Source organism: Ammospiza caudacuta, chromosome 4, assembly GCF_027887145.1.
Source record: "Ammospiza caudacuta isolate bAmmCau1 chromosome 4, bAmmCau1.pri, whole genome shotgun sequence".
NCBI classification, from domain to species: Eukaryota; Metazoa; Chordata; class Aves; order Passeriformes; family Passerellidae; genus Ammospiza; species Ammospiza caudacuta.
The window spans coordinates 60,661,407-60,687,983 of NC_080596.1; the positions used below are offsets into that span (position 1 = coordinate 60,661,407).

A 26,577-nucleotide genomic window follows, 5' to 3' on the forward strand; every position below is an offset into this window, starting at 1 on the left:
TTTTCTAGCAGTGCTACTCTACAATTCTCTGCTTGCAACACTTGGTCAAATGTTCCAGCTACTCCATAGGCAGTTTCTCTTATATAGTAGAGTAGTTTTTCTGCAACTTGCGTTCTGCAAAGTCTGATGTTTACTGAATTTATGGCAGTAAAAGCAATTTCCTAAAATTTTACTAAGTACACATAAAAGATGTTGATTCTTTTTTCAAGTAATATTTGTGTAATGGAGATTCAGGGTTTTCTTGCTGCTGTCTCTTTTTATCCTACCAAGATAACAGGAGTGCAAAGTAATTCTGATGTTGCAAAGATCAGAGTGAGGTCTCCCAAATTCAGAATGAGTCTTCAGACCAGCATGCATTCTGGGAGAAAGTTGCAAAAGACAAATGTAATAATGAGAAGAATAATAACCTCTCAAAACCAATGAATCAAGAAGAGAACTGAGGGAATACTGCCATGACTGGACAGCTGCAGGTAGCGAGGAGAGAGCCACTAGATCAGAATCCAGTCTTGCTGGCTCTTAACTTTGCCAAGCCTTTGCCACTTCCTCCCTCAGTTTAATTTTCTGTAAAACATTAGCACTAATACTGACTCTACTTTGCTTTAAGCCTAATGAAGGGAAGATGTTTCTAGTACTACTTTGAATTTCTTGCTATATATCTCCAGTTCCAAATGAAACTTGAGACAGGAATTCCACAAGTTTCAGCTTTGGCTCAGAAGTTGGATATTTAGGTTACATTCCTGAACAACTGTTGTCCCATCATCCTGAGGCTCTCTGGTTTCTATCAGCTGCCAGATAAATCAGTAACATCTTGGTTCCTAAACACATAGAAAGGGTCTGAGTGTTCACCTTTGTGATCCTCATTTGTTGTAAGTGTTATGGTGTTAGAAGGCAGAAAGAGAGAGCAAAACAGGCATGACTGTGGCTGAGCATTGCATACTAGACTGTGAGGAGACGTGGGCCATCCTGTAGTGACAGTGGTGTGCTGAGGGTAAATGTGAGGCCATTGCCCAGGAAGCATCATTCCAGCATGCAGACCTCTTGTTACCCACACTGGATAAAAGTGCACTGCCAATAATACAGGAGGATGCACTGAATATGTCATCCTGTCTCTGGATGAACTGAATCTCAACCTCTTGTTTAGCTAACACGGCCAAATTCTCTTTTGTGGCTAGTTCTAGCTGAATGGGTGGAAAGTTTATTGCTACTGCAGCCTTTTGCTATGACCATGACTTTCCTTCTTCTGCTAACAGCTCTTTCTCAACTAGCTTAGCCTGTAATCCTTGACTTAAGAAACCTCAGAACTCCACAGAACTGTGTTAACATTACTTAATCTCTTCTTTGTATGCTCTTTGTACGTGTTCTTTGTGTTGTGAGCAGTCCCTATACTTTGTGTTTGCACAGCACCTGACATAATTGGCTATGGTTTGGCCTTCCACATAGAGCTAACAAGCCTCATAGTGGTTTTTACTCTTTCTGTATCTCATAATCCTGATATGAGGAAAACTACAGAAGCCTTTCTACTATTGTAATGGCACTGTCAGAAAGCCTTTGATAAAGACATTTTATTTCCAGACAAAATCAAGTCCTTTAAATTGATATTTTCAGCAAGTCACCACCAGTGTTAGACTGTTACCAAAGTTCCCAACTGCAGTATGATGTCTGAAGAATCACTGTTATAAATACCACAGAGTTAAAAATAGAATTAGGCGGACATTGCACAACTTAGTATGGATTGATATCTTACATTAACAGGTATTAGGTTCAAGTCAGCTGGGAGGAGCACACACTTATGCAATTCATGCTTTTGTGGTCCAGAACAGTCAAATGATACAGAAAATGTAATTGCAATTCTCTGGGCTTCTAATAAAACCCATATAGTACATGCTTTTAGTGGAGCACTGGGCAAATGCTGTGCAATGAAAAACATTGGCACTGTGGCTGTTAGGAATACTTGGAATATAAATACTCTCTTTGCCTAAGGTAAAACAGTGGAATCTGAAGAAAGGTCACATCTATTAACCGATTGACAGTTCATTTCTGACCCCCTGACTCCTGGACAACAGGCCTGAAATACAGAGCTGGGGAAGCTGGACCCTATCCAGTGCTGTCCATACTGCCAAGTGATGCCTGTTGTAGAATTGTCATTCAACAGTGAAAACATACAGTGTATCTGTAAGAAATGGGAAGAAAGGAGTGAGTTGATGGTTATTTAAAAGTTAGGGCTTGGTTCTTTTGTTGATAATAAGATTGATGTAGTCACATCACGATGTTGTCAAGCACACTGAGGCCTAACATACCCAGCCTGGAAGAAAGCTGGAGCCATTTGGAATTTTTTTTCCCAACTGGCACATGGTGTAGGAATGTTATAACCATCATGTAGGAAGTGTAAAACTGGTAGAGCTTGATTTGTAGGCATCACAGTTCCCTCCTTGTAATGAAAATAGTGTGCAGTAAATGACTTGCAGGGGAAACCACTCAGAGAAATGCTTGTATTAAAAGTGTAGAGCCTCTGCAGGACCACAGTAATCAATTACTCTAAACTCAAGCCCTGGCAGCTTCCATGAATTGCTATTGATTTCAACTGCTAGTCAGTGAATCTTTCTCAGGCTAGGCAGAAATGTAGGTGTGAGATGCAGACAAAATTAGTAACCTGAACAAACCTCTGTGGAAAACACTGGGAACTGCCAGGTTTGGTAAGATATGCTATGCTGAAGGTTATTTTTTGAAAGTGCTTAAATTTGCAAAAACCTAAGTCCCACGCAGGGATAAAAATGAAGTGTCATATCAGCATATATTGAAATAAGAAAGATGAGAATTTTGTTTTTCTTGTGAAGTTATTATGGAAAATTTTGTCTGGCTTTCTAAAGAAAGACTCTCCTCCTCCATTGCAGTTGAATAAAGGGGGAAGGGGGGCAGGTAATTTTTTTTTCTCAAGCCTTCTTCTGACCATTGAAACAATTTCTTTCCTGCAGTTAACACACAAGTAATTTAAAAATTATTCCAAAATAGTGGTAGAAGATTTAATCCTTTATATGCCATAGCTTGTGAGCTACAAATTTGTTCTCTACAAAATTCAGTTTCTTGTAGAATTCCTTGATGGTTTGAAGAAGATGAAGCAGCTATTTCTTTATGCATACTGTTCACTTCAAAGGGAATTTAATCTGTTTTGAGGAGGCTGCTATGTTTCCATTATCATACAAGAAAACTTATTCCGGGACCTTTTTTGCTCAGCAGGAACTCTGTGTATTTTCCATATTCTTATTATACATGTTTTGGTATGAGCATAAAGCAGGCATACTCATTTATATTCTAGCTGATCAAGAGTAGAAGTCTGATTAATATGAATTTTGGATCAAGGTGAGGGTCAACTTTGTAACCTTCAATAAAAGAAACTTTCTGGAGTGACTTCTCCCAGAGGGAAATATTTATGTTAGATCAGTGGCCCAGAGGCAATGGAACAAATTTCCTTCCTCCTGTTATCCTCATTTTGCTATCAGCTGCACAGCAGCAGCATACAATGCTGGATTAGAACTAAACATACCACAAACTGAATCGTGTACTCAGATCACATTCCTCACACTGCATATCATTGCAGGTTGTTAATCATGCCTTTCCTTATGCTCTTTCCTTTCTCCTCTCTTAGAGTTTTTCTTCTCTCCCCCTCCCCCTTCCCTCAGATCTTTCCCTAAAGCCTCCTTGCAGCCAGGCCCTGCCCTGCTCACTCTCCTTTGTTATACTTCTGTTCTTGAATATTTTGGGGAAGGCAGCTCAGACAAAGTAAAGGCTACATTGCCTTAGAGTAGCTTTGTTGCCTTTCCCAAAATTCCCTTTCTTGATCTTGTAGTTCTCCTAACCCAGCTGTGAGAACATCATCTCTCACCATTGTAGTTGCTGAGTGTATTCGACATTTTCTTTCCATTTATTTATTTTATTTCCATTTATTTTTATTTCCATTTTGCTGTGGACAGCATCTATAAAGTCTGCTGGCATCTTCATAGCTTTATCCTGTTCTATGGAGCCAAGCAGTGGAGGACATGGTATATAAGATAGCAAATAGTTAAGGGAGAAGGACCTGTTCTCTTTTTTTGCAAGCAAGAAGATATTTTCCATTCCTTCTTTGAATGTTAATGAATTAAAAGACTGCCAGTGCATTCTAGCCCATCACTGGTAAGGTGCAAGTTCAGCCTTCCCTTAGTGTAAGTATCTGCCATGGATCAAAATGTCTTGTTCTTGTCAAGCATGTGTGGGACTCAAAGCAATATGAACATGTTTTTCATTTTCTTAGGGGAAATTTCTACCCTGCTAAGGCACAGAAACACTGACTTTTTTAGGACGACAGAATTCTATCTAAGTACTCTGCCAATGGTGAACTGAACTCTCTGTTCTTTCTGTCTTAGATGCCTTTGGTCCTAGGTGTTTTTTGCATTCTCTGAAAATGAAACAGATCACATGTGGTATAGCCAGAGTCAGATGTGATCGGTATTTCAGAGGTGAGTGCAGTGGGGGAGAATGACAGAGCCCCACTCAAGACAGCCCTCCACAAGATCTGATTGCAGGGGAAGGCAGCAGTGTAGGAGACAACTACAGGTTTGTGCTATTACCATAGTTTTCTCTTTAGCAGTGGAATTTTCATTTAATCAGTTTCTGCCAGATTCCCACTGTTTCATGCTTTTCAAGTTCACCAAAGGCCCCGTTTCTGAAGCACACTGTCTGGTCCAGTTTTGGGGTGTGTTTTTTTTTTTTGTTGTTTTTTTTGGTTTTTTTTGTTTTTTTTTTTTTTTATTATTTTTTCCTACTGTGCAATGCTGTGCTTAAAAGGAAGACAAGACACACAAAAGGAAGATAGAAACTAGAAATGAGAAATGTCTCATGGGAGATGCTTGCCCTTACCATTTCATGCTAGTTTAAATACAGTTCCCACACAGCACATGTCAAGCTGTACTTGATTGTTTTCAAATAGATGGCAAAAATCATGAGAGGAGGAAAATGTTCTTTTGTGTAACATATTCTTCTTTTGATATATTGGGTTCTGTAGCTGTCAAAACAAAGGCTGTTTTTCCATCTATTATTACAAATGCATTTGGGGTAAATCTCATCTGCAACTCTCTAGTCCCTTGGTTGTTTACTTCAATATATTGTTACTGTTTTAATTTTTCTACATGTAGTGGAATGATGAATTTTCATTTTTGCTATGGTCCTCAGTAGGCAAATGAGATTCTTTCTCAGTGGAGATTTAGATCATGTCTGGAAATGCAGTATGTTATAAGTATTTTTTGCTTTTCTGGCAGGAGGATGGAATATTTAATTTCATTATTTGTTATAGGTTTATTCATTTTACACAATGAAAGGAAATTCATCAATAGTGTCTTCAGCATTATACTTACCATGACTGTTTCATATACTCCATTTATATTTTATATCTTTCTCATCACTCAGCAATTATTCATCTCTCTGTTGAGAGGTAGAATTCTTCTATTGAGTAACCATAATTTCTCTGAACTCCACAAAGCAATTCAATCCCTGAAAGCAACTGCTTGTACTTAAAGGTGTTTCTTGAGACAAATTCACCAAATACACATAACTGAATAAAGGTTATTTTTTTTGTTGATTTTCAGGATTATTTAGTGATGCTTTATAAAATAGCTAAATCAATGCTTCTAAATCTTAACATTCATTACACTTTTATTAATCATGATGGATTCTTGGAGATGGATGCAAATGTGATAGTACAAGTAAGTAGGAATGCAGTTAAAATGCAGCATTAATTCATTCCCAGTTGTTATTAAATGTCACAAGATATTAATAGTTTTGCTGATATTTTCCTTTCTAAACCACATGGGGAAAAAAAGAAGAAAAAAACCAAAACGACAACAGTGTGATATATGCGCAGTCATCAAGATAATTATCTCTGAATCTTTTGTACTATTTCACTGTAGTGAAATTCCAGACCTATATTTTTGGGAAAGATCAAAGTATGGTGTGTTAAGGTTGTGATGGACTGTATCCCATTCCCACAGAAATCAATCAAAGGTCTTTGATTGGTCTTCCATTTGGGAAGTGGTCACAGTGGGAACAGAAAGAGGCTTAGTACCATGATATATGATTCCTCTCACCATCAATAAAACAGATTTTCTCATTTATCTTATCCTCTGAGATGTTTAAATTTTGAACATCAGCTGATTCAAATTTTATGTTCAGGGAATGCAGGCACTGAGATGATTTGTGTTTAGGGCTCTGCCCTGGGACTCAGTTAGAGCTGGGTTTGTTCTGTCATGCATTTCCCAAGTGATCTTATGCAAATCCTTTACTGCTTCTCGCACAAACTCATCAGTAAACCAGGGTAATGTTACTCTTCCTGTTCGAAGGATTTGTTAACATTTGGATGGCTTATCTGCAGCAGACTGCTGAGGGCCATGTGAAAATGCACAATCTTATTTAAATGTACTGCTTTACATATATATATATATATATCCATCTTTCATTTTATGCTTGTGTATCTATTGCTTTCTTCCAGCCCCCTAATGACACTTCTACTTTATTTTCTCTGTAAGCAATCTTTCACAGACTGGTCTTTTTCTCCAAACATGGGCTCAGTGTAAGTCCTGGGCTTTAAGGCAGGTAATGTGTACAAGTGGATATGTAAGTGTTGGAGAGGCACCACGTGAGTTACACCTCATGTGGATAATTTTTGGTGATCCAGCTGACAAGTTTCTGCTTGGGAAACTAGATATTTGATATATTTTTCTTCCAGATGATGTTCACTTAAATGATTCAGGTGTACAATTCTCAGTCACAGAAATTTGTCCTGATTTTGGTAGTGGATGTCATTTACATAAAAAACACAAGAATGCCATTTCAGATACTACTTTGTAAATATTCAAATAGCTTAGCTAATACTGCACATGTTTTTTCTAAAGGAAATTTTATTAGTATATATTCACCCAAAATTGTTTGCATAAATACTTCTGTGTTTGCCACACATACCTTTGCAAAAAAAAAAATAAGGCACCTTTTTTTTCTGGAGGGAGATCTTTTACCTTAATCTGCTTGTATTTTTAGCTTAAGTTGCATAATCATAAAAGCCAGTGAGCCTGACTGGAGTGAGCAGATCTGATCTGTGCATTGTTCCCTCTCAATCAGCATTATCTGGGGTAGAGCACTGGTTTCAGTAACAAGTACAGGAGATATAGCTACCTGTTCTCTATTAGCTTCAATGAAGAATTGAAGTGAGATTTCTGTGTCCCTGCAACACTGTTTCTTTGATGTCTTTGCACAGCATGGGTAAATGGTGACCTGCTAATGGCATCTGCAGTAAAACTCTGCAGACTTTGAGTTTTACATTGCTCTTTGTGTTTGTATTAAGTGGGTCAGATATGGAAACTGAAAACTTTACTACTACCAAAAAATTGAGTATATCTTTAAAAGCATTATGTGTGTATACATTTGCATGCTTCCTTCAAGTAAGAGTTATGGTTTACCTGCATTTTTCTTGATGAAACTACCATTCAGACATTGTAGATATAAAGCCAGCCAATATGGAGGACCTGACAGAAGTGATTACAGCCTCTGAGTTCCATCCCCACCACTGCAACCTCTTTGTCTACAGCAGCAGCAAAGGATCCCTGAGACTCTGCGACATGAGGGCATCAGCCCTCTGTGACAAACATTCCAAGCGTAAGTCCACTGAGCCCCAGATGTCATTAAAGTCTAACATTAAAGTCTTATTCACACACAGCACATAGATGGGTGCATACCCCAGTGTATTAGTTTCTCACTTGCAGGCAAAAGAAAAAGAAAATAGCATAAAGAAGAATTTTTTTCACCTGTGTAAGTATTAGCTATGAACTTTGTAACAGTTGTGTCTGTGACTGGTTGCCCTTACAGTTCTTATTGCAGGGATCAGTGAAGAACCCAGAACTCTAATAAAATAAAGAGAATTCCTAACAAATGAAGGAGGATGAGGGAGTATTTAAGTAGATGATCGTGCTGGTTTGAATACACAAGTACTCTTCTCAGTGCTAGAGCAAGTAAATTTTGATTGTCAGACTGTCTTCAAATTTTGAATCCATTTTCTGAATTAGGAAATCTCAGTATCCTTCCTAAAAATGTAGTCTCACATTCCCTATATGTATTTTTTCAACATTACATCTGGAAAAACTCAGAGGAAATGCAATAAGTAAACAGGATGTGGTAGGGAAGGGAGGAAGGAGGGGAAGAAAAAAAATTGTGTTGGTACAGAAATTGTCATCCATCCTACATGATATTATGTAGCCTAGGTGAACCACCAAATCATGATAGTTCATATCTGAAATGTACATAAGCAAAAGGAAGTAAAATTTTAAAATATGTGACTATCTTTGTACTCAAAGTAAAACTTGAAGAAGAATGCATGTTTATATTGTCTTACTACCAGCTCTTTGGGGTCTAAAGATGACAGACTGTGGTTCTTCCCACCAGTAATCTGGCAAGCCCGGGCACTTTGCCCTGTGCAAACCACCTGTTTGTTCCTAATCTCCTGAGGCTGACAATGCCCAGACAAAGGAATCATGTGGTGGTTGGTGAGAGGCTGAAAACCTCATGAATGAGCTGGGGTGGCTCTGCTTTAGCCACCTTCAGGACGAGGGCTCTTCCAGGACACCTCCATCTCACCGAACTGGGTCATCAGCCTCTTTTGCCATGCTGAAACATTGGAAGAAAATTCAAGAGAAATTCTTTTAGTACCAGAGCACATAAGAGGTTTTATGCCATTCAGTGCCTACTTGAACCTGAGATAGCAGATCTTATTAGTAGGGGCAAGAGGGGAGGAAAAAGTAAGCAAAGATTTAAATGAGACATAAGTGGTGCACAGATTTCATACATATGCTGTTTTAAAACTGAAGTGAATTTAGTAAAAAGCATATGACTAGGCCTTTTGAGTGCAAGGAGAAATGCACATGCTCAGAATCTCTTAGAATGTGGTGTGCAATTATAAAAAAATAACCTTCAAGGACAATTTCCCAAGCAGAGAAGTGCTTTACCTTTGTTAGCTGTATCTCTTGTACTTGTAGTGGGAATTCAATACCATGAAGTGAAATGTAAGCATGACACAATGCTGTGAGTTATCCTGTCCCCCTTAATTGTTTTGTTCTGTAATACTTCCATTTCTTCCTGCTAATAAGGCCTCCATGGCCCTGTAACTCAATGCCAAATGCCAATCAGAACTTATTACAGCCACAATACAGCAACACTGGATGAAAGAAGGCATTTTATGTCAGAGGGGAGTGCAAGGTCTAATGGTCATTGATTAAACCCCATTTTCCAGATCTATGAGTTAGAAAATAGCCATTTAATGTAGCATTGCTGCACTGAAGTCGAGTCAAGCTCATTGAGAATCTGAGTGGGTACAGTACAAAATTGATACAGCAATGGTAGAACTTCCAAAGTGTTAAAGGGAGCAGGCCCATGTACTGCTGATTGGAGTGGTTTCAGTATAGCTCTCAGAGACAAGAAAAGTGAATTATATACAGCCCATAGCAGCCAAAAAGGATATGTCCAAAAACAGCCTGCAAAATCAAGTTATTTGCATGATTGTCTCTCTGGTACCTTGACTGTGAATCTTATTCTTCTTTACAGTTGCTAAATTTACAGCTGGTGCATATGCATGATCAGTACCCTGCTCTCCTAGCTTGCCTTGTCTTTCAGTCCTTCCCCATAAATTGCTTCATTTTTCAAACAAAACACCACAACTGGAGTCTCAGTAAACCCTCACAATGTGCCATACATCCCTGCTTTCTCAGCACAGTCTAGTAGTGTGCTGTATTTCAGATGCTATTCCAAGATTGTAATGGATGTACACATTCTTAGGGATAAAAGATGAAATGTAACACTTAACAAAAACACCTGGATAATGAGCATATGTTGTGAACTTTTTCATTTGCTCCTTTTCCCTTTATTTATTCAAATCTCTGTAGCTCTCACAAAGTCCATTGCAGTTCTGGGGGGAGAGCCTTCCATTTGTACAGGTTTAGAGAGTGCCATGAATAATTACTGTGCCATACTGTAAAAATAAATTACATATTAATGTCTGTAGTGTAAGTCAACCATCATAGGATGTTAATAAATTATAATGTCATGAAGATTTCTGGTTTTCTGAGCTTAGTGGCAGAATCTCTCTTTTCTGCATTAGTGACAGCAGCACGACAAGGCTTTCCTTATAAATCCTCGTGACTTTGACATGGACAAGATGAGACTACTTCCATATGTACTCATCCTTGATGCCTATGCTGAGATTTAATAGCAAACTGCCAATTTGTGTGATGAGTTGTAATGGGAGGATATCTGTCCCTTAAAAAATTATCTCAGACCACCAAATCTGTTTATAAGGCAGTGAAAAAATACCAGGTCAGTAGCTGAATTTTAAATGGTCATTGAGATTCAGATAAGGTGTGATAAAATGTGTTGTGTCTCTAATAGACTACCTGAAACTCCTTCTTATAACAGCTCTGTAACAGATTGTGCGGTGCTGAGTGAGGATCACAAGAAAATCTTACATAGTTATTGCAAATGTTTATCAGGGGAAAGACCACTCTGTAACCCCAGAGCAGGTACATACATAATGCTGTTCCCTGTTATTGTCAGACTTTGCAAGTAGTGGGAGAGGATGCCACCAAAAATGCTCTGGAGAGGAGGTGCCAAAGAGATGAATGTCCCTGCTTGTTTAGAATATTAGAGGAGTGGGACTGAGGAAGGTGTTCTTGCAGCCCACAGTGTTATAGGTAAAGATTAAAATTATGAAAGTCAGACTCAAGCAGCAGCAGATAGGGAATTAATTTAAATAATATGGAACCTTTCACATGAATAGTGTACTTGCCAAAGCATCCAAAGATTGCCTTTGAGATGTCATCAGGCAACATGCATGGCAGTGCAGTGTAGAAAAATGGCAGTATATGGAAATCAGTGTCAGCAGCAAGAGTACTGTTGTTAGAGCAGTCAGCTGGGAACATTGAAGAAATAAAAGAATTAACCCCCACCTCAAATTCCATAAATTTTTATGCAAGAGGTTTAGGTGTCAAGGAAGGCAAGCGTATGAATACTGTTGCAGTAAGATCATCCTAACTGAAAATATACTTACAGCAGCATTTGTTCAGTTAACGAATAGTTGCTAATTTGGTTTTTAATTTTTTATGGTTAATATTATGTTCAGAGATCCTCATAAATGTGCATGGAGTTAATATCATTCTTCCAAACAGCTGGTAGGCTAGATGGGTACATATGGCTGTTTCAACAAATCATGCAATAAAGCAGTCAGCTGAAGAAAACTGAGCATGTGAAGTCAGAAAAAAAATTAAGTGCTTTTTCAGTAGTTCATCAGAATTATTAAAACTATCATTAAATGGTAAATACAAACTGTATAGTTATGCAATATGGAAATTTAAGCCACTCAAGAGTATAACTCCTATTGATATTTCATGTAATAGCCTTAACATCTTAAAGCCATTGCATACTTCAGAAGCTGTAGTAATTTATTTAAATTCTGTATGTTGCTTTAAGGGATTTTTAGTATTCATTTCTTAATACGTATTTGTAGACTAAAACCCTATTTCTAATTATCCATTACCCATGTGTAAAGTTTACAGCAAAATACTTCAAGGAAAGAGGAGCTGCAGTTTCAAGTTTATTGCTCTGTGTGCTACAGTGATCTTAAAACCACAAATTTTGGGATTGTATAGCATTAGCCTCTGTCACCATGAGTTGGTGCTTTCTCACCTCCAGACAGACTGCTGAGGCTCGTGTCCCCTGGGTCTGTAGCAGGAGCCGTTCAGAGCCCTCCTCCCTGTGAGCGCAGGAGGGTTTGTAGGTGTCAGGCAATGCCAACCCATCTTCCCTGAGCAGAGCAAAGCTCTCAGCTGGTGCATCACAACCGATGGGCTGGACAAGCAGGATCTTAAAAGTGTAAAATGGTTTCCAGGTTTGGTTTGTGACTCAGAGATGCCACCCAAAGATGAAGAGGGTGGTTTTTCCATTGAGAGTCCTTTTCCGCATTTTTATTTGAAATCCAGGCCTGAAAGAAGTGCCAGTCTTTCCCCAAGGATAAATGCCACTGTCCTGTCAGTCAGGGATGTAATTCAGTTGGGTTATCTGCTGGGCTTTTTTGAAATTACCTTTGATTTTAAAGAATTCAGAATCGTGGAAACAGCCAAGACACAAATCAAGGATAATCTACTTAACCATGTTGAATTTTTAAAATTAAATTAGTTATATTTACCAGTTGTTTAAAGCAGGTTGGAATTTCAGAGACAAGACACCTTTCAGACCTCTGACTGAATATGGATTATCTTTCATTTGCAACAGAGAACAACCAGATGCACAAAAAAGCCTGTGACAGACTATCCCTGCTGGATTTGCTAATTAATATTGACCTTTCCAAATGAATGATGCTTATTGTCTGGCTGAAAAAGAGACAACTTGTTTTTCTTCTGTGTGAGCTTTACATCTAAAATACGCTTTTTATTTCTGCATCTGGTCTCATGTCAGGTCTCATGTCATCTGAGAGAGAGACAGTCATTACTCTCCCTTTGTGCATAGAGAGGCCCCTGTCAAAATGATGTCCACTTCAGGCAAAATCTGCAAGTTTTCTTGTGACAGGAGTGAAACTTATCTGAGCTTCTGAAATGATTTGACCCCATGCTTGATGAAGGCTTGTTCTCTTTATCCTAATTCTGGATTTATTTTTAGACATGCACTACAAAGGCATGTATGCATTGCTGATTTTATATCCCCAATAAAAAAAATGTGCCCATATCCTGATAATATTGTAATTATGACTGTCACTAAAGGTCTGTTACTACAATTTCATGCATGCTAAACTAGACCCCAGAATGGATCCTTCCTTGTACAGGAATCCCACTGAAATTTGGTAACAGATTGCCTTTAGCATGGGCTCCAAAGCTTGCATTCTGCTCAGTTTGGATGAATGTATAAAGACATTTAAAACATGGTAATGAAAATTCAAAAATGTTTCTACAGAAATGCAATTATGTCTATATATTGTTTCCTCCAGTTGTGCAAGAGATGTTAAAATTAAATCAGAGGAAGAAAAAACCTGATTTATGTACTTCTAGCTATCAAATACTAGGAGGAAAGAGAAAAGCCTGAAGCAATGGTAAATGATTTATGATTGAAGAGGTGTTTCATTAACCCCATCTCCCCCAGCCACACAGAGATAAAGCAAATAATTGCTGGAAGATTGATTTAATTATTCAGTCTATTAAAATTCCTGTCTTGTTTGCTTAATTTTTTTTAATAGCAGCAAATACTGCTTTTTAATGTCTCATGAAACCAGCTTTCAAGATCATATTTCACTGTGTAGAGCAGCAGTAGTTTTGTGTCCCATTAACTCCTTGGGATTGCTCACAACACGTGGCATTAGGCATGCACATAAGTCTTTGTGAGACCCAGTTCAAAGAGGCTTGATCTTCTAGATTGGCTTTGTGTTTTTTCAATTCCTTTTCACTCTTTAGCACCATTTCTCTTTATTAACAAACTCAGTGGCAAAGTTATATCAATCTGAGCAACTCTGTAGTGAAGCTCCCACCCACTGATCTTTAGCGATTGATCTGGCTTTGCCTTTCAGCACTAATGCACCCTCCCTTGTGGTTTGTGACAAGCTGCAGCAACTCAGTGCAGATGGTAAAACAGATTCTTAAATATTGATTTGAGGCTCCACTTTTAAAAGCCATGCTCTCCAGAGGTATTGATGAGAAGCCTGGTTTTGATATTGGGTCATTGGATAAGGAATGCTGGATGGGAGGTGAAATTTCAGACTCGTGGTGTGGAGGTAGGGTCAGAAATTTGCTTTGAGTAAAAGGAGGAAAATGAGATGTGTAAGTGACCAGGGCACAAAGAGGTGCCCTCTGAATTACATAAAAGTGAGTAGAAAATTGAAATATAAAACAATACTTCTTTTTAGTTTAAAGCAGGATAAACAGCTACAGGCTATGGTAATGGAAAATGTTAAACAAATGTGTCTCACAAAAAATAATTGTGTTTTAGATTGCTGATGAAAGCAGATTCAAAAACTCCCTCCCATGTATAACCATATCAATCAGTGTAGGCCAAGAAGGCAAGGTTGTCACATTAGCAGAATATTCTATTATTGAAAAAGAATTTCCAAGGGAGATGAATGTATGAGTGGATTGGCTTAATACAAAACAATAAAACATTCAGAGATAGTGAAAGATAGAGTAAATAATACTGGTAAATCAAATTATTATCATGAATAATGAAGCTAAAATGTATAAAGAGACCATGAATTTCAATGGGAGCTTGCAGTTGGGCTTGACTCACTTAGAATGAACTCAACTACTCTTTTGCATTAAATTCTAAAATAGATTTTAAGTAGCAACATCAATAGAAAATGTAAGAGCAGACCAAGTATAATCTTTATCCTCTGCAATTTGCAGCTGGAAACTTGAGGTTCAGGGACCTTAGTGGAAATGAAGTTACTGCATTCAGCAATACTGAAATGGATGTTTGGGGTTTTTCCTTTCCTTGAAGTTGTGCAGTTACTCTTGAACCTGTGTGTACTTTTTCCCATTCACAATATCTTTCAGAAAGTCTTTAGTAGCTTAATTAGGTGTAGAATGAAAAACCATCTTCTCTCTGCTTACCCTGTCCTGGTTTCTCATGGTGACCTCGACTTGTGGATTGGAAGAGACAGAGTACAAAGTGAACTGTCATTCCCTGTTCATCCTTTCCATGCCACTCTTAATTACCACCCCTCAGTCTTTCCTAGGCTGAGAGACCCCAGTCTGTTTAGCCATTCCTTGCATGGAAGTCATTTGGTACTTCTGGTCATTTTCATTGCCCTTTTTTATGTCTTGAGATCTGTACCATATCAGAGATAAGCCCAGAACTATGTTTAGCTCAAGATGCGGCATTTGTTGAATTTAACAGCACCAAAAAAATGGTTTCTGTGTGGAACATTAGTAACAAGTGTCATGTACTTAAAAAAAGAAAGAATATTTGTATTTTCATAGAAGCTCAAATGAAATTTATTTCAGGTTTTTTTATGATGAAATATGTGATAGAGCAAGTCACAGATGACCTGGGAATAATGGTAATTTGACATTTAAAATAATAAAGTATAGTTAAATAATTTGTCATTTTGGTTAAATTTTTTTATTTATCATCCATTAGGAAAACATATTGGTTCTTGCTTCTTTTCTTCCTGTAGCTAGTCTGTCATGACCAGTGAAATCCCATACATTTCAAAGTACTGTTTTCCAATACATTCTAATCAGGGATTGGAGCCATTTTCATTTTTTCATTTGGGATCTGGAATTAAATAGGGATTTAGTTCAAATGATAAATTATTTGGCCTGGGACTGAGCCCATTTGGTGTGTTTATGAAATTAAAGCCCAGTGAGGGATTACCTGATCCACCACTGGTATTTTCAGGTGCAGTTGAAATTCACCTGTTGTTTGTGTACCAGTATAACCCAGGGGTTTATCTGTAATAATTCTTAATTTAGTCTAGCTGCAGAATGTTTACTTGCTTATATAATAAAAATTAAAAATGAAAAAAATGTTTTTCTTGTCATGTTCCACCAAGTAACAACAAGTACTATAAAATCAGAAATTTCCAGAACAGGATACAAACTATAAACAGTATCCTGTTAAAAAAAAAAAAAGAAAGCCTTAATAAGTTATTATTTGTTTGTAAGTAGAAGGAAAGCAGTGGGTTTTTTTTCTCCTAGAGAGAATGAGCCTTTAAAGCTGTTTATACTTTTATCCTATGACTGATGGAATTTCTTACAAGATCTGTGGAGCAGATTTCTGTTCATTTTCAAGTTTTCCTTCTTGTGATGATTTCAGGAGGAATACAGAATTTTCTATACTATATCAGATTGTGACACTGCACCCACCATATAAGACAATTTTAGCATTATTTTTAATATTTCTTAAAGTTCACATATGCCAGAATTTACACCCTGCAACGATTAAAGCTCTGCCCAGCTGCTTGTTTAGAATTGAACTTGAAAATTACTTTGGGTTAGATTTTGGTTTTCCTTATTGGATGTATCTTCCCAATAAATAGCAGATTCAGGCGTGTGGAATTGTTAGCGTTCAGGAACACATAATCACGAGAATGATTATATGCAGGTGCTTTTATTGAAGAGCTCTGGGTGTCAGGGGTACAAACCCAAATGTGACTCCATCATGGGTTCAGGATGATCATGTTTTTATATTCTATTGTTACATAACTTTCATGTTAATTATTAAACTTTTATTGTTCTATTGTATATACATTTCAGCCAAGCATGGGCTCCTCATGGTCCCCCTCAAACTTCTAACATAGTTTCTCATGATTCCTCTTACGATTAAACAATAATTATGTTTAATTAATAAGCAATCATCATATCTAACAGTTATATCATTTATCATATACTGCTTAGGCAGGTGCAATTTCACATGATCTGGCAAACACAAAGCCTAACATTTTCAGAGTCTATTTTTAACATTTTTCCAGGGCCCCACTAAGTAGCTTCTTTCTAATTCCTGAATTTTATGATTTTAAAACCTTTTACTATCAGAATCAGGCCCATATTAATGGGAAGTTGAGGTGGCAGCGCCTGTGACCCCCAGAGTGCAGATGAGAGCCACAAGTGTTGTGCACCACACTTCTTTTGGTTACTGCCTGAGGCTCCTGCTTTCTTTTTTCTTCCTGGCCAGTGTCTGGGAGGGAAGCTGGGAAATGGACTTTTCCAGCTACTCTTGCTGTTCCTGGCCATTTTATTTATTTAACTTTAGATATCTCCATATTAGAGATGCCTTTCCTATCCACTGGAAAAGGAGAGTCTCCATTCTGCATTAGATCAGAGAAATCCACAAGGAAACAAGAATATTTTTCATGAGAGATAAGAGTTTGTTTTTCAGCAGATGGTATTTCCTTTTAAGAAAGAAGCAGCGTATTTTTATGCTACAGATTTTCTTCAGGATTCAGGAAAACAGCACTCTGGCAAGTATCCTTCTATGAACCCATCCTTCTCTGCAAAATCTGGACTTCTATAAGAAGCTACTGTGGTTTTTAGCTTGTGAGCTGTGCAGAAAGGAATTGAGCATTTTTATTTCCCTGAGCAGCCTTCCCAGTTTATCCATGTGACTGCTGGTGGCATAAGGGGCAGGAACAGTGTCTTCCTGGCAGGCTCCTCTTGAAACACTGGCTGTACTCAGAGATATTCTCTGCTTTCCTCTGTAATTCCATGATATTTCTCTGTGCCAGAGTCCTGTCACATTTAAGTCTGAGCAAGTGTCACGTGAGAACTCAGCACTCACGTCATTTATGATTCCTGTGTTCATTAGGTAGTTAGGCAGATAACTTTGTGTCTTTCATGTAATTAGCACTGTGACCATTATCAAGAACAAGAGCAATGAAAGTTAAATACCCCTTTTTTATGGCAGATGTTTGTTATTACTAAATTAATGATGAAATGAATTAAAGAATATGATAGAATCTGTAATCAAATGTCAGTAAAGTTCGGATCTAACAAGAGTTAGATCCAAAGAAGTAAGCTAGCTTTGAAATCTCATGTTTCAGGTGCTGATTGCTGCCTCCAAAAGATAAGTCTGAACAGTAATAAACAGAAAATGTGTTTTGGAAGCCATGGGCTAGACCTGTGGCTTTTTCCATCAGCTTGGAGAGGTCAGGGCTGAATTTGAATTGCTTGCCTGAAGTCTGAGTCACAAGGCTATCACTTCACTGCTGCTCTGTCTCCAATTACTCCACTTGTATTGGGCAAACTGAAGGAAGGTTGTGCTTTTCTGCAGTATGTGCATAACCTTATGTTGATGCTAAACCAGAAATAGCCCAGCCCCAAGAACATCCTCTCACCTTCATTTCCTGAGGCTGATGCCTTGTTCTGGTTGCTCAGGCAGATGCTGGTGGTTGCTGAGTTTTCTCTTCTTTTCACTGGGAGCTGCTCCTCAATTTCCTGTAGCAATTTTCCTGTGTTGGTTATGCTGACTAGAGGAACTATCTCCAAAGAATTGCTGCTGCTAAAATTTCTGCTGCTGTTTTTCTTTCTGTAGTGATATGAGACTTTCATGCCTCTGTTAGTTCCATAGTTAATTAATCTAAGTCCTTCTAATACTTTATACAGTAAGCATAGAAAAGCAATAAATGGGGCAGATAACAAATGAAATTGTTTAATCTCATTAATTAACAAAATTCAGAACATTCAGGTACAAATATCTCTCCTCTTCTAATCACTGGGAGTTGGATGAGCCACATAGAGCCAAGAAAATATATCTAAGCTATAAATGAAGGTGTAATTCAGTTAGAGTGGGTTTTGGTTTTTTCTTTCCTGGTTTTAATAGCAGCTTCCCAACATAATTAGGAGGATGAAATTCCTGCCAGCCAAGTCTGTAGTTTGGACAGATTAAAGGGAAGAGGTATGAGAAATGATAATTGCTTTGTGCTCATCAGACTTCTCTTGAAAATCTGACAGGATAATTACAAAATACCTGCTTTGCAGAATGTCTAGGCAAAATTTTAAAGAGCTATTTAAAGTTGTTAATTTACAGTCTATCTGAAAAGTTTTTTACTCTTTTTGAACTAGTTCATTGCCATTCAGATGTGTGGTGCATGTTTAAATATAGACCTTATTCTCATGTGCCCGCCTGGCTGCATTCCACTGCCCACCCCCAAAGAAAATTGCCCATAATTTTTTGCATTACCCCACATACTTCACCCACGTACTCACCCTTAACTTTCAGCAGAACATTATTTCACCTAATGGAAACTAACCTTGTTACTTCCAACAGTCTGAATCATCATAGTCGTGGATAAAATAATTGAGAGAGAAATGTTCCAGTGGACTGTACAAAAAACTTCATTTTGAATGACAGTAAAAAGTTTTTCTGCTTTCAGCATGCTTTCCTGTTTCATCACATGGCTTTTCTTCACCTGCTTTTGAAACTTAAAAATGAAGTTCACTAAAATGCCAATTTTCAAAGAATATTCTAGGCATAGGTCCCAAAACCCAGTAATTTTGTGAGAGTTAAAAGACCCTGAAAGCCCAACTTTCTACTGAAGTTCACCACAGAGGTCAGTTGGATCACAGGACCACAGATACCTGCAGAAAGACAATTGCTCTAGGCACCCCTGAGGCAGGGGTAGAGTCATCCACTGTCATTATTATGTACAGCCGAACAGGGATGACCAATCTCACAGCTACAGGATCTGGATTTTTATGTCTGAACATCGTGTGAGCAATATTTCATAACTGCTGCCTTGTCAGATCTCACGGAACTGCTGACCATCACATTCAGGGAGTTCAGAGCTTTCCAGAACTGTCAGCAATTGCACACCAACTATGGTACACCCCTGTCTATTTTACGCTCACTTCTCAGGAAGAGGTGATTGCAATTTGCAGTTGATTTTTAAAATTCTTGTCCTTAGTCTTGGATGCCTTCATTCATGACCAGGGCAGCCAGGGCAGCTGGTTCTGGCAAGCAGGGCAGGCTTTGAGCAACCAGCCCTCCCAGGGATGCCAGGACGTGTGACACCCCATGTACACACCTCTCATGGACAGGGACATCTGGATTTTGGTTATGTTGGGAAATGGGGTATGCAGACCCCAGAAAGAATGAAGGCATGAAATGCCTTGCTATAGGTATCTGTAATCAACTAACCAGTGTATTTGCATAATCTCCCAAAGTCATGCTTTGAGTCCATAGCTGTAACATAAATTATTGTAATGTTTAAAGCTTACAGTTTGCATTTTTATATAAAGTTAAAAGAATAAATTAAGTGCTGGATATACAATTAATTCTATATCATCTTCCTTGGTAGATTGAATTACATGTTTCATGAGAAATGCACACTTCAGATTTTAAAACATAACATTTTTTCTACAATTCTGATTTCTGTCTCTTGCTTCTTTTTCTTTGAACAGTTTATGAAGAACCAGAAGACCCCAGTAACAGATCATTTTTTTCAGAAATTATCTCTTCAGTGTCAGATGTCAAATTCAGTCACAGTGGTAGATACATGCTTACAAGAGATTACCTCACTGTCAAGGTTTGGGATCTGAACATGGAAACAAAGCCTGTAGAAACATACCAGGTAAGAATCTCCTACTCTTAAAATGCAACATTATAAAAGGATGTCAGTGTTCAAAAAGTGAATGTTTCTGTAAACTTCTCATAACCTTATCTAAGAAGCAGCAAGCTAAGAGAATTAGTCAAGGTGGTTAAAACCCTCACAGTGGCATCCTTATAGCAGGAAAAGGGCAATTGCAGCATTAGTAAGGAGGTGTAAAGCCTGGGGAGTCAAGGTAGCACTCCCTGTGGATTGGGCTCTTGAAAGAAATTATTATTCTAACAAGAGAAATCATCCCTTCATTTTGGCATCTGCTTTCAAATGATGTATTTCACTACTAACATTTAAAAGGAACCGAGGAAGAGATTTTGTGTGTTGCTTAGCACTCTGCTCCTGGTGGGACTACTGAAAGTTTACACCTTTGGCATTTCAGAATTACTTTTTACAACTTGATCTGTGTGTTTCTCCCCTGTGCCCAGCTCTAGAAGTGCTCCCTGTTAAACCCTGGCATCACCACTGACACAGCAGCTCACAAATGCCAGACAGACACATCTGCTTGCCTGAATTCATTGAGATATTATCCAGACAAAATGCCAGTGGCTCCAGCCAGAGCTAAGTTTGTACTCTGACATCTGTTATGTTTGGCAATAGAGGGCTGAGCTTACATTTTTTGACTCTGGCTTGAAGAAGGAAAATATGTCTGTGACACAGAAACTGTTTGTTATGAAAATGCAGTAAGAAAAAAAACCTGTTAAGTTACCTAAAAAAGTGTATGCAAAGTAGGAAAAATGCCATTCATCCAGCTTGTGCTGCTTACTGAGAGACAATCCTGTGACAGTGCTGAATAGGTCCCTTGTTTTCTGTGTCTAAACAATAGCAGGTGGCATACAGTAATTCACAGTAATTATAATTAAGATTGGTTTTAAAAAACTATGATGAGAATTTGGTAGCATTTCTTGTCAAAAAAAGCAAAGTTTTCCAGTATTTTTTAGCTAGCATTTAGTAGACAGAGTGGGCCCCAGTGTTTTTCAATGCATCCATAACATTTTGGTGGATAATGTTCACTGTTCACTGCTCAATGTGTTAACATTGGAAAGTCTGAGCCTGTTTACCTTTAAGTCTACAGAACCGGGTTTTCTCTTAAAATGGCTTTAAATGCTGAATGTGTTAGAAATGTTGATATGCTGTGAAAGTGGAGTGGGAGGGTATGGGTGAGACTATGTTTTATAGAATAGAATAGAATCCCAGTTTTGGAGAGCTTAGGTAATACATTACTTCATACCTATGCTAATTTAGTAGGCAGCCCTGTCCCTGGGGAGGAATAGCTGGTCAAGCCAACCTGTTTGTCTTGATTTTGACACCTGCTTTTATTTCCTCATGCAGGCAGCTGTGAAACAAGCTGGTCACTTTTAAATCAGTCTGGCACCCAACAGGAGGGCCAATTAAAAAGTTTTATTTCTTCATGCTGAGATGGGGAAAAATGAGTACTGATAATTGCAGTCAGAAGTTTATAGAAAAAAAAACAAAAACCAAGACCCACAACAACAAAAGCCCTGATATAATATTAAAAAAATACAGAAAAATATAACAGTCTTCTTAAATATTTGATTGCCTTTCAGTTTCAAATATTTATCCTTGTAAAGAATATACAGATGTGTTGCTGGGCATTGCACTAGACTGAAGGAGAATCTGGAGCTAGGGGCCGTGGAAGCCAATAGCACAGGATTCCATAGGATTCATGTGATCCAAATCTTCCGAGAACCTTTCATGTTTTTAAGCTGCAGAGAGTAGAGAATTCTTTCCTGAGAAAAAGTGGTTTAAATTACTCTCTCAAATAATTTGTCTTAGAGATATCTCTCTCTTTCACAAACCTAAATCTCATCTACAAACTTGGCAATTTCTCAAAAGGTTTTTTTGGGGTAGATCACTTTAAGGCAGCAAATAAACCTAACGTTTTCAGTTATGTATTCACATAATTACGATGACAATACCTCATAAAAAGATTAAAAGCTGTTCATTAAAAGATTGATTTTCTCATTTCATCCACTGCATGGTAGGATATTGCCTAGCTGCAATAGTGAGGGTCACAACAGGAGATTTCACACAGAGTTGTAATAAAGAGCAGAGTCCATAACTGTACTGCTTCATTATTAGCTTCCAGTTTTAATATCAAAAACCTGACACACAAGAATTAATTCCTCATACAGGTTCTTTTTCATATCAGTGCTGTGGCTCAAACAATGCTATTGCATAGAGCAGCTGCTGCAGCCCTGCTGAACACATTATCTGCTGACAGTGTTTCAACAAGATTTTCTCCTGTTTGTTTCACACAAAAGCAAAAAGGGCAGGGTATGGTCAGTGGACAGCACTAAGAGAGCAGTGCAGTGGAATGGTCAGAGCTTGAGTGTTGTTGCAAGGCAGCCCTGCCTGACAGGTTACTCTCCTGATACTACCAGGTGAATTACGCCAGCAGAAACCTTGGGAGCAGCAAGGTGAGCACATTCATAGCTGGAAATAGCTTGATCCACTTCAGGCAGGGTCTGTAGCACAGGGATTTGGACCAGTGTGTCACCTGCCAGTGGAATTCCTGGTTGTGTGTATTCAGTCCCAATAAAACAGGTCCCTGTGTAGCTGTGTTGCTGTGTTAGTCCAGAGCACAGAATTGTTGGATAATTCCATGAGGGTCAGATGTTGCAGTGAAGAAAAGGTCCTTAGTAATTAGTGAGGAATGAGTTTGGTTTGCTTTCAAGTATTATTGATATGTGGTAAGAACAAGGTGTAACAGACAAGGCAAATCTGATCTTCCCCTCAGCTGGTAGAAGCAGATGAATATGCAAACAGTGAAAATTAAGTGTTCCTTACAATTAGTTTTTCCCAGTCTCTCTGAGGGTCTGAATGTGCTCAAATGTGGAACTCAAAAGGTCCACACAAAGAACGAGGTGGTTGTCCAGGGCAGTAGGGTGAGTCTGACAGTCTTGACAAGGTAAGACATCTGAGAGAGGCATTGCAAAATCCTTTTTGACAAAGCTGATAGAAAGGCACAGCTCCAAGCTGTGGACTTGGACACACTTTGCAAAGGGTGTGTACATGACAGTGGTCATGACAGATGGCTGCTGGAAATGGTAACAAGAGAAAAACCTAGAAATGACAGTCAGGGAGGGAAATGTGATCGACTTCCTTCTGCCTTACCCAACCTTTCTATTTCTTCCAAATGTTGGGAGCTCACAAACATGACAAAGGAAAGAATTCCAGTTCTGTAACAAATTACACTGCTAACACAAAAAGGTTTTAAGTAAAGAGAAAGGGAAAGGATTTAATTAGAGAGTGTAGGAGACTGCATCAATAGTAGGTGTTCTGACCTATTGCTCACTGTGATGGTGCATTTAATTGTGGAATGTTCTATCTGCCATTTGCCAATTAATTCCTGTATAAGACATCTGTTAATGAGCAGTTCAGTGTTCATTTATTAATGAAAATTGATCCATAACTAAAATTTATAATCCTTAGTAATCTTACATTACAAATATTCTTTGGATACTGTACAATTTGACTATCAAAAATGGGTAAGTTTAAAGAAAATCTAAGTGAAAGTTCATTGTCCCTCATCTGGTCTTGGCAGAAGCTATGTTACTAGAAGAAATGTTTGTGCCCTCAGGCCAGAGGAGGATGCTGGGCATCCATGAGCAGGAACTGGACTTGCAAGAACCTGTAACTTCAGAATGACAGAGCTAAATTACCCGTGGGCCATTGGATCGGTGTATTTCTCCAGGAGGTCACCTACACATCTTTGTTTTACACTTTCTACAACAGCTGAAGAAAATATCAGGAGTGGAAGTGCGTTAGTAAATTGATCTAGGCAGGGATTTTGTACCTTATTATTTCCTTATGAAATAAACCAAATAATCCAAAAGAAAAACAAATCAAATTAAGCAAAAGACTGAAACAGTTTGTATGAGATCTCTTTATGATAATCCTTATTCAGAGATGTGTGGCCTAGAGGAGAGAGATCTGCCGGCTACTCTCACTTTTATAGTTAGTAAGTGAGAATTTGCAATGTTGCTTTTAAGTCTCAGCCAAATAGGAGAAATACTTGGGCTAAATTAGTGTTCTTATTTGCAACCTGTGCAACTGCAACCTTATGCTGTATTTGACTTCTAAAATACCTTTCAAAAATAAATGTCATACCATAAAGGTTCTTTTAATAGAGCCAAGTTATTTCTGCCATAAGTGAGAACCCACTTATCTTGGAATATGGCATTTTTGTTACTATTTAAATTAGATTTCTTTCACATTAATTAGCCCATCTAGGGTATCAGCTGGTGAAATGTCTCTGGGAATTAGGCTAGCACTGAGAAAATCACCCAAGCAGGAAACAAATATGTTGAAGAGGGGTGGTCTGCAGCCTGCTGAGGGAAGCCTGTTTTGTGCCTTCCTACAACAGTAATTCTGTAGCACCTGGTTAACTGGGCTGTGGAAAAGTACAGTTAGCTTCTTTGGAGCTTAAATGCAGCATCTTCTGCAGAGCTACCAATCTATGCAGCATATTTTGAAAGAGAACCTGGGAGATTATGCAAAAAGTGAAAGGCTGGTTGTGGAGTTTTATATTTTCTTTGATTTCAAGAATAACAGCTATTTTCTTTAAAACAGGTCCATGATTACCTTAGAAGCAAGTTATGTTCCCTCTATGAAAACGACTGCATCTTTGACAAGTTTGAATGTGCATGGAATGGATCAGACAGGTAATCAATCCATCCTTCTCTCCACCACTGTCCTCCTTTGGCAAAACACCTCCCATATGATGGGGAGCAAACCAAAAGCAGTTACAGGTGATTATTTTCCACATCAATGTGCAAAATCACATTCCAGTGTTTGGGAAGATAGACGATTTGGATGTTTGTGCCGTTGTGTATCTGCCTTAGAAATGATGTGTGCCTTAATAACATTGGCTCGGGCCTTAAGGGAAAAAAACCCTTCAAATTATGTCCATCTTCATCCAAATCATAAATAGGCTGCAAAAGCTAAAAAGACTGATGCCAACTCACAAAATCCCACCAACACACTAAGGAAACTTACATGATCCTGTATTTGCACGTGAGCTACCTCAGAAATTCAGTTCCCTTACTGGAAATGGGTGTGAGGAAGGACCATCACAGGCACCCACTGATTCTCTACAAACTGCTGCCCAATGACACTTCTGATATCTCCCTCCATCAGAGCAGTCCCTTTCCCTATGTACTGATGGAGAGGTTCTCTTTATCTTGGACATTGTATCTTGTTGAACATTTTAATGAGAAATGCTAGAGCAAGTCAGAGAGCTTGAGCAAGGATGGAGTGGGTTAATGCCCTAATGCTGGAAAATGGTGGCAGTGCTTTGTGGAGTAGGAATAAGGTACAGGAATAGCTGAGCAGCCAAGAGGACTGGGTTAATAAAAATGGATAAAATCCAAGAGTATAATGCAAGGTGAGGATTTTAGTTAAAAAAAGAGCACAATCTTGATCTTAGCAGTTGGAAATAACTCCCAGGGACATTCATATGCTAGGTGACTTTGGAAGGGATTAGCAGTCTGCAAAATGCATGTGAAAGAGAGCACAGGAGCCAATATTGAGTGACACACAGTGACTCCTGGTTCATCAGAGTTAGGAGCCAAGAGGCAGAAGTTTGGCACTGAGCCTAGAACTGCTCCTTCAGCTCAGCCTCTCATTTTGGAAAACAGTCTGTCTCATTGTATTGAAGCAGGCCTACCCACCCTGGAGTGGGCAAGGGCTGTGAAACAGGCAGTCTGAGACATCTGTGAAAGACAAATATGATACTTGCTTGAATGGGCAAGACTGGGCTATCCAGCAGAGAAAGGAGTCGTGGTGACATTGTGTTGGGCTCTTATTCAAAGACCTTTGAACTGCATTTACACATTTCCTGTCCCTCATCTCCAAGGTGGATGAACTAATTGAGCAGATGGACAGTTGCTCTAAAGGAGAGAGGCCAGGACTTTGGTTTTCATCAGCTTAGCAAAAGAGAAGCCAAGATTTTACTTGCTTGTAGTAAGTATACCAAGGAGATATCTAGCTAAGATAAATGTGAGTGATAATGGCACAACAGCAGGTAGGTGTTGAGAGTCAACAGGTTATAACCTGGAAATTAGAGGTAGTTCATACCTGTCCAAACAGCGACAAGCTGCCTTCCCGTCCTCAGTGGTGCAGATACAAGAAACCCAACTGTTCTGGTGGTGGTGCTCAGGAAATTTGTGAAAGCAGTTATATGTAACTTTGGTCAAAATTACAGGTCTGAATTTGAAAGTGCAGAACAAAGTCTCATCTAATCCTGTGCTCCACAAATGCAGATCAGTATTATGCTGTACACTGGTAAGGGGCACCTTCTCTTTGGAGTACTTTCCTTTGCTCAGTTCCTCTGCCTGCCCAATGGAAAGATTCTGTCTTTGCTAAAAAATGAAACTTTACCCTTGTATCATTCATTATGCAAATGAAAATACATATAT

At 38.5% G+C, this 26,577-nt stretch overlaps 1 protein-coding gene across 4 annotated transcripts in view; it reads left to right on the forward strand.

Moving 5' to 3' along the window:
* Positions 1-26,577, forward strand: part of PPP2R2C (protein phosphatase 2 regulatory subunit Bgamma) — a 189,730-nt gene that overhangs the window by 152,223 nt on the left and 10,930 nt on the right. For all 4 annotated transcript variants that reach the window (XM_058803030.1, XM_058803032.1, XM_058803031.1 and 1 more), the window contains 3 exons: positions 7,510-7,674; positions 19,938-20,107; positions 24,731-24,822. In XM_058803030.1, the coding sequence (XP_058659013.1) occupies positions 7,510-7,674; positions 19,938-20,107; positions 24,731-24,822 (427 nt within the window). The remainder of the gene's footprint in view (positions 1-7,509; positions 7,675-19,937; positions 20,108-24,730; positions 24,823-26,577) is intronic.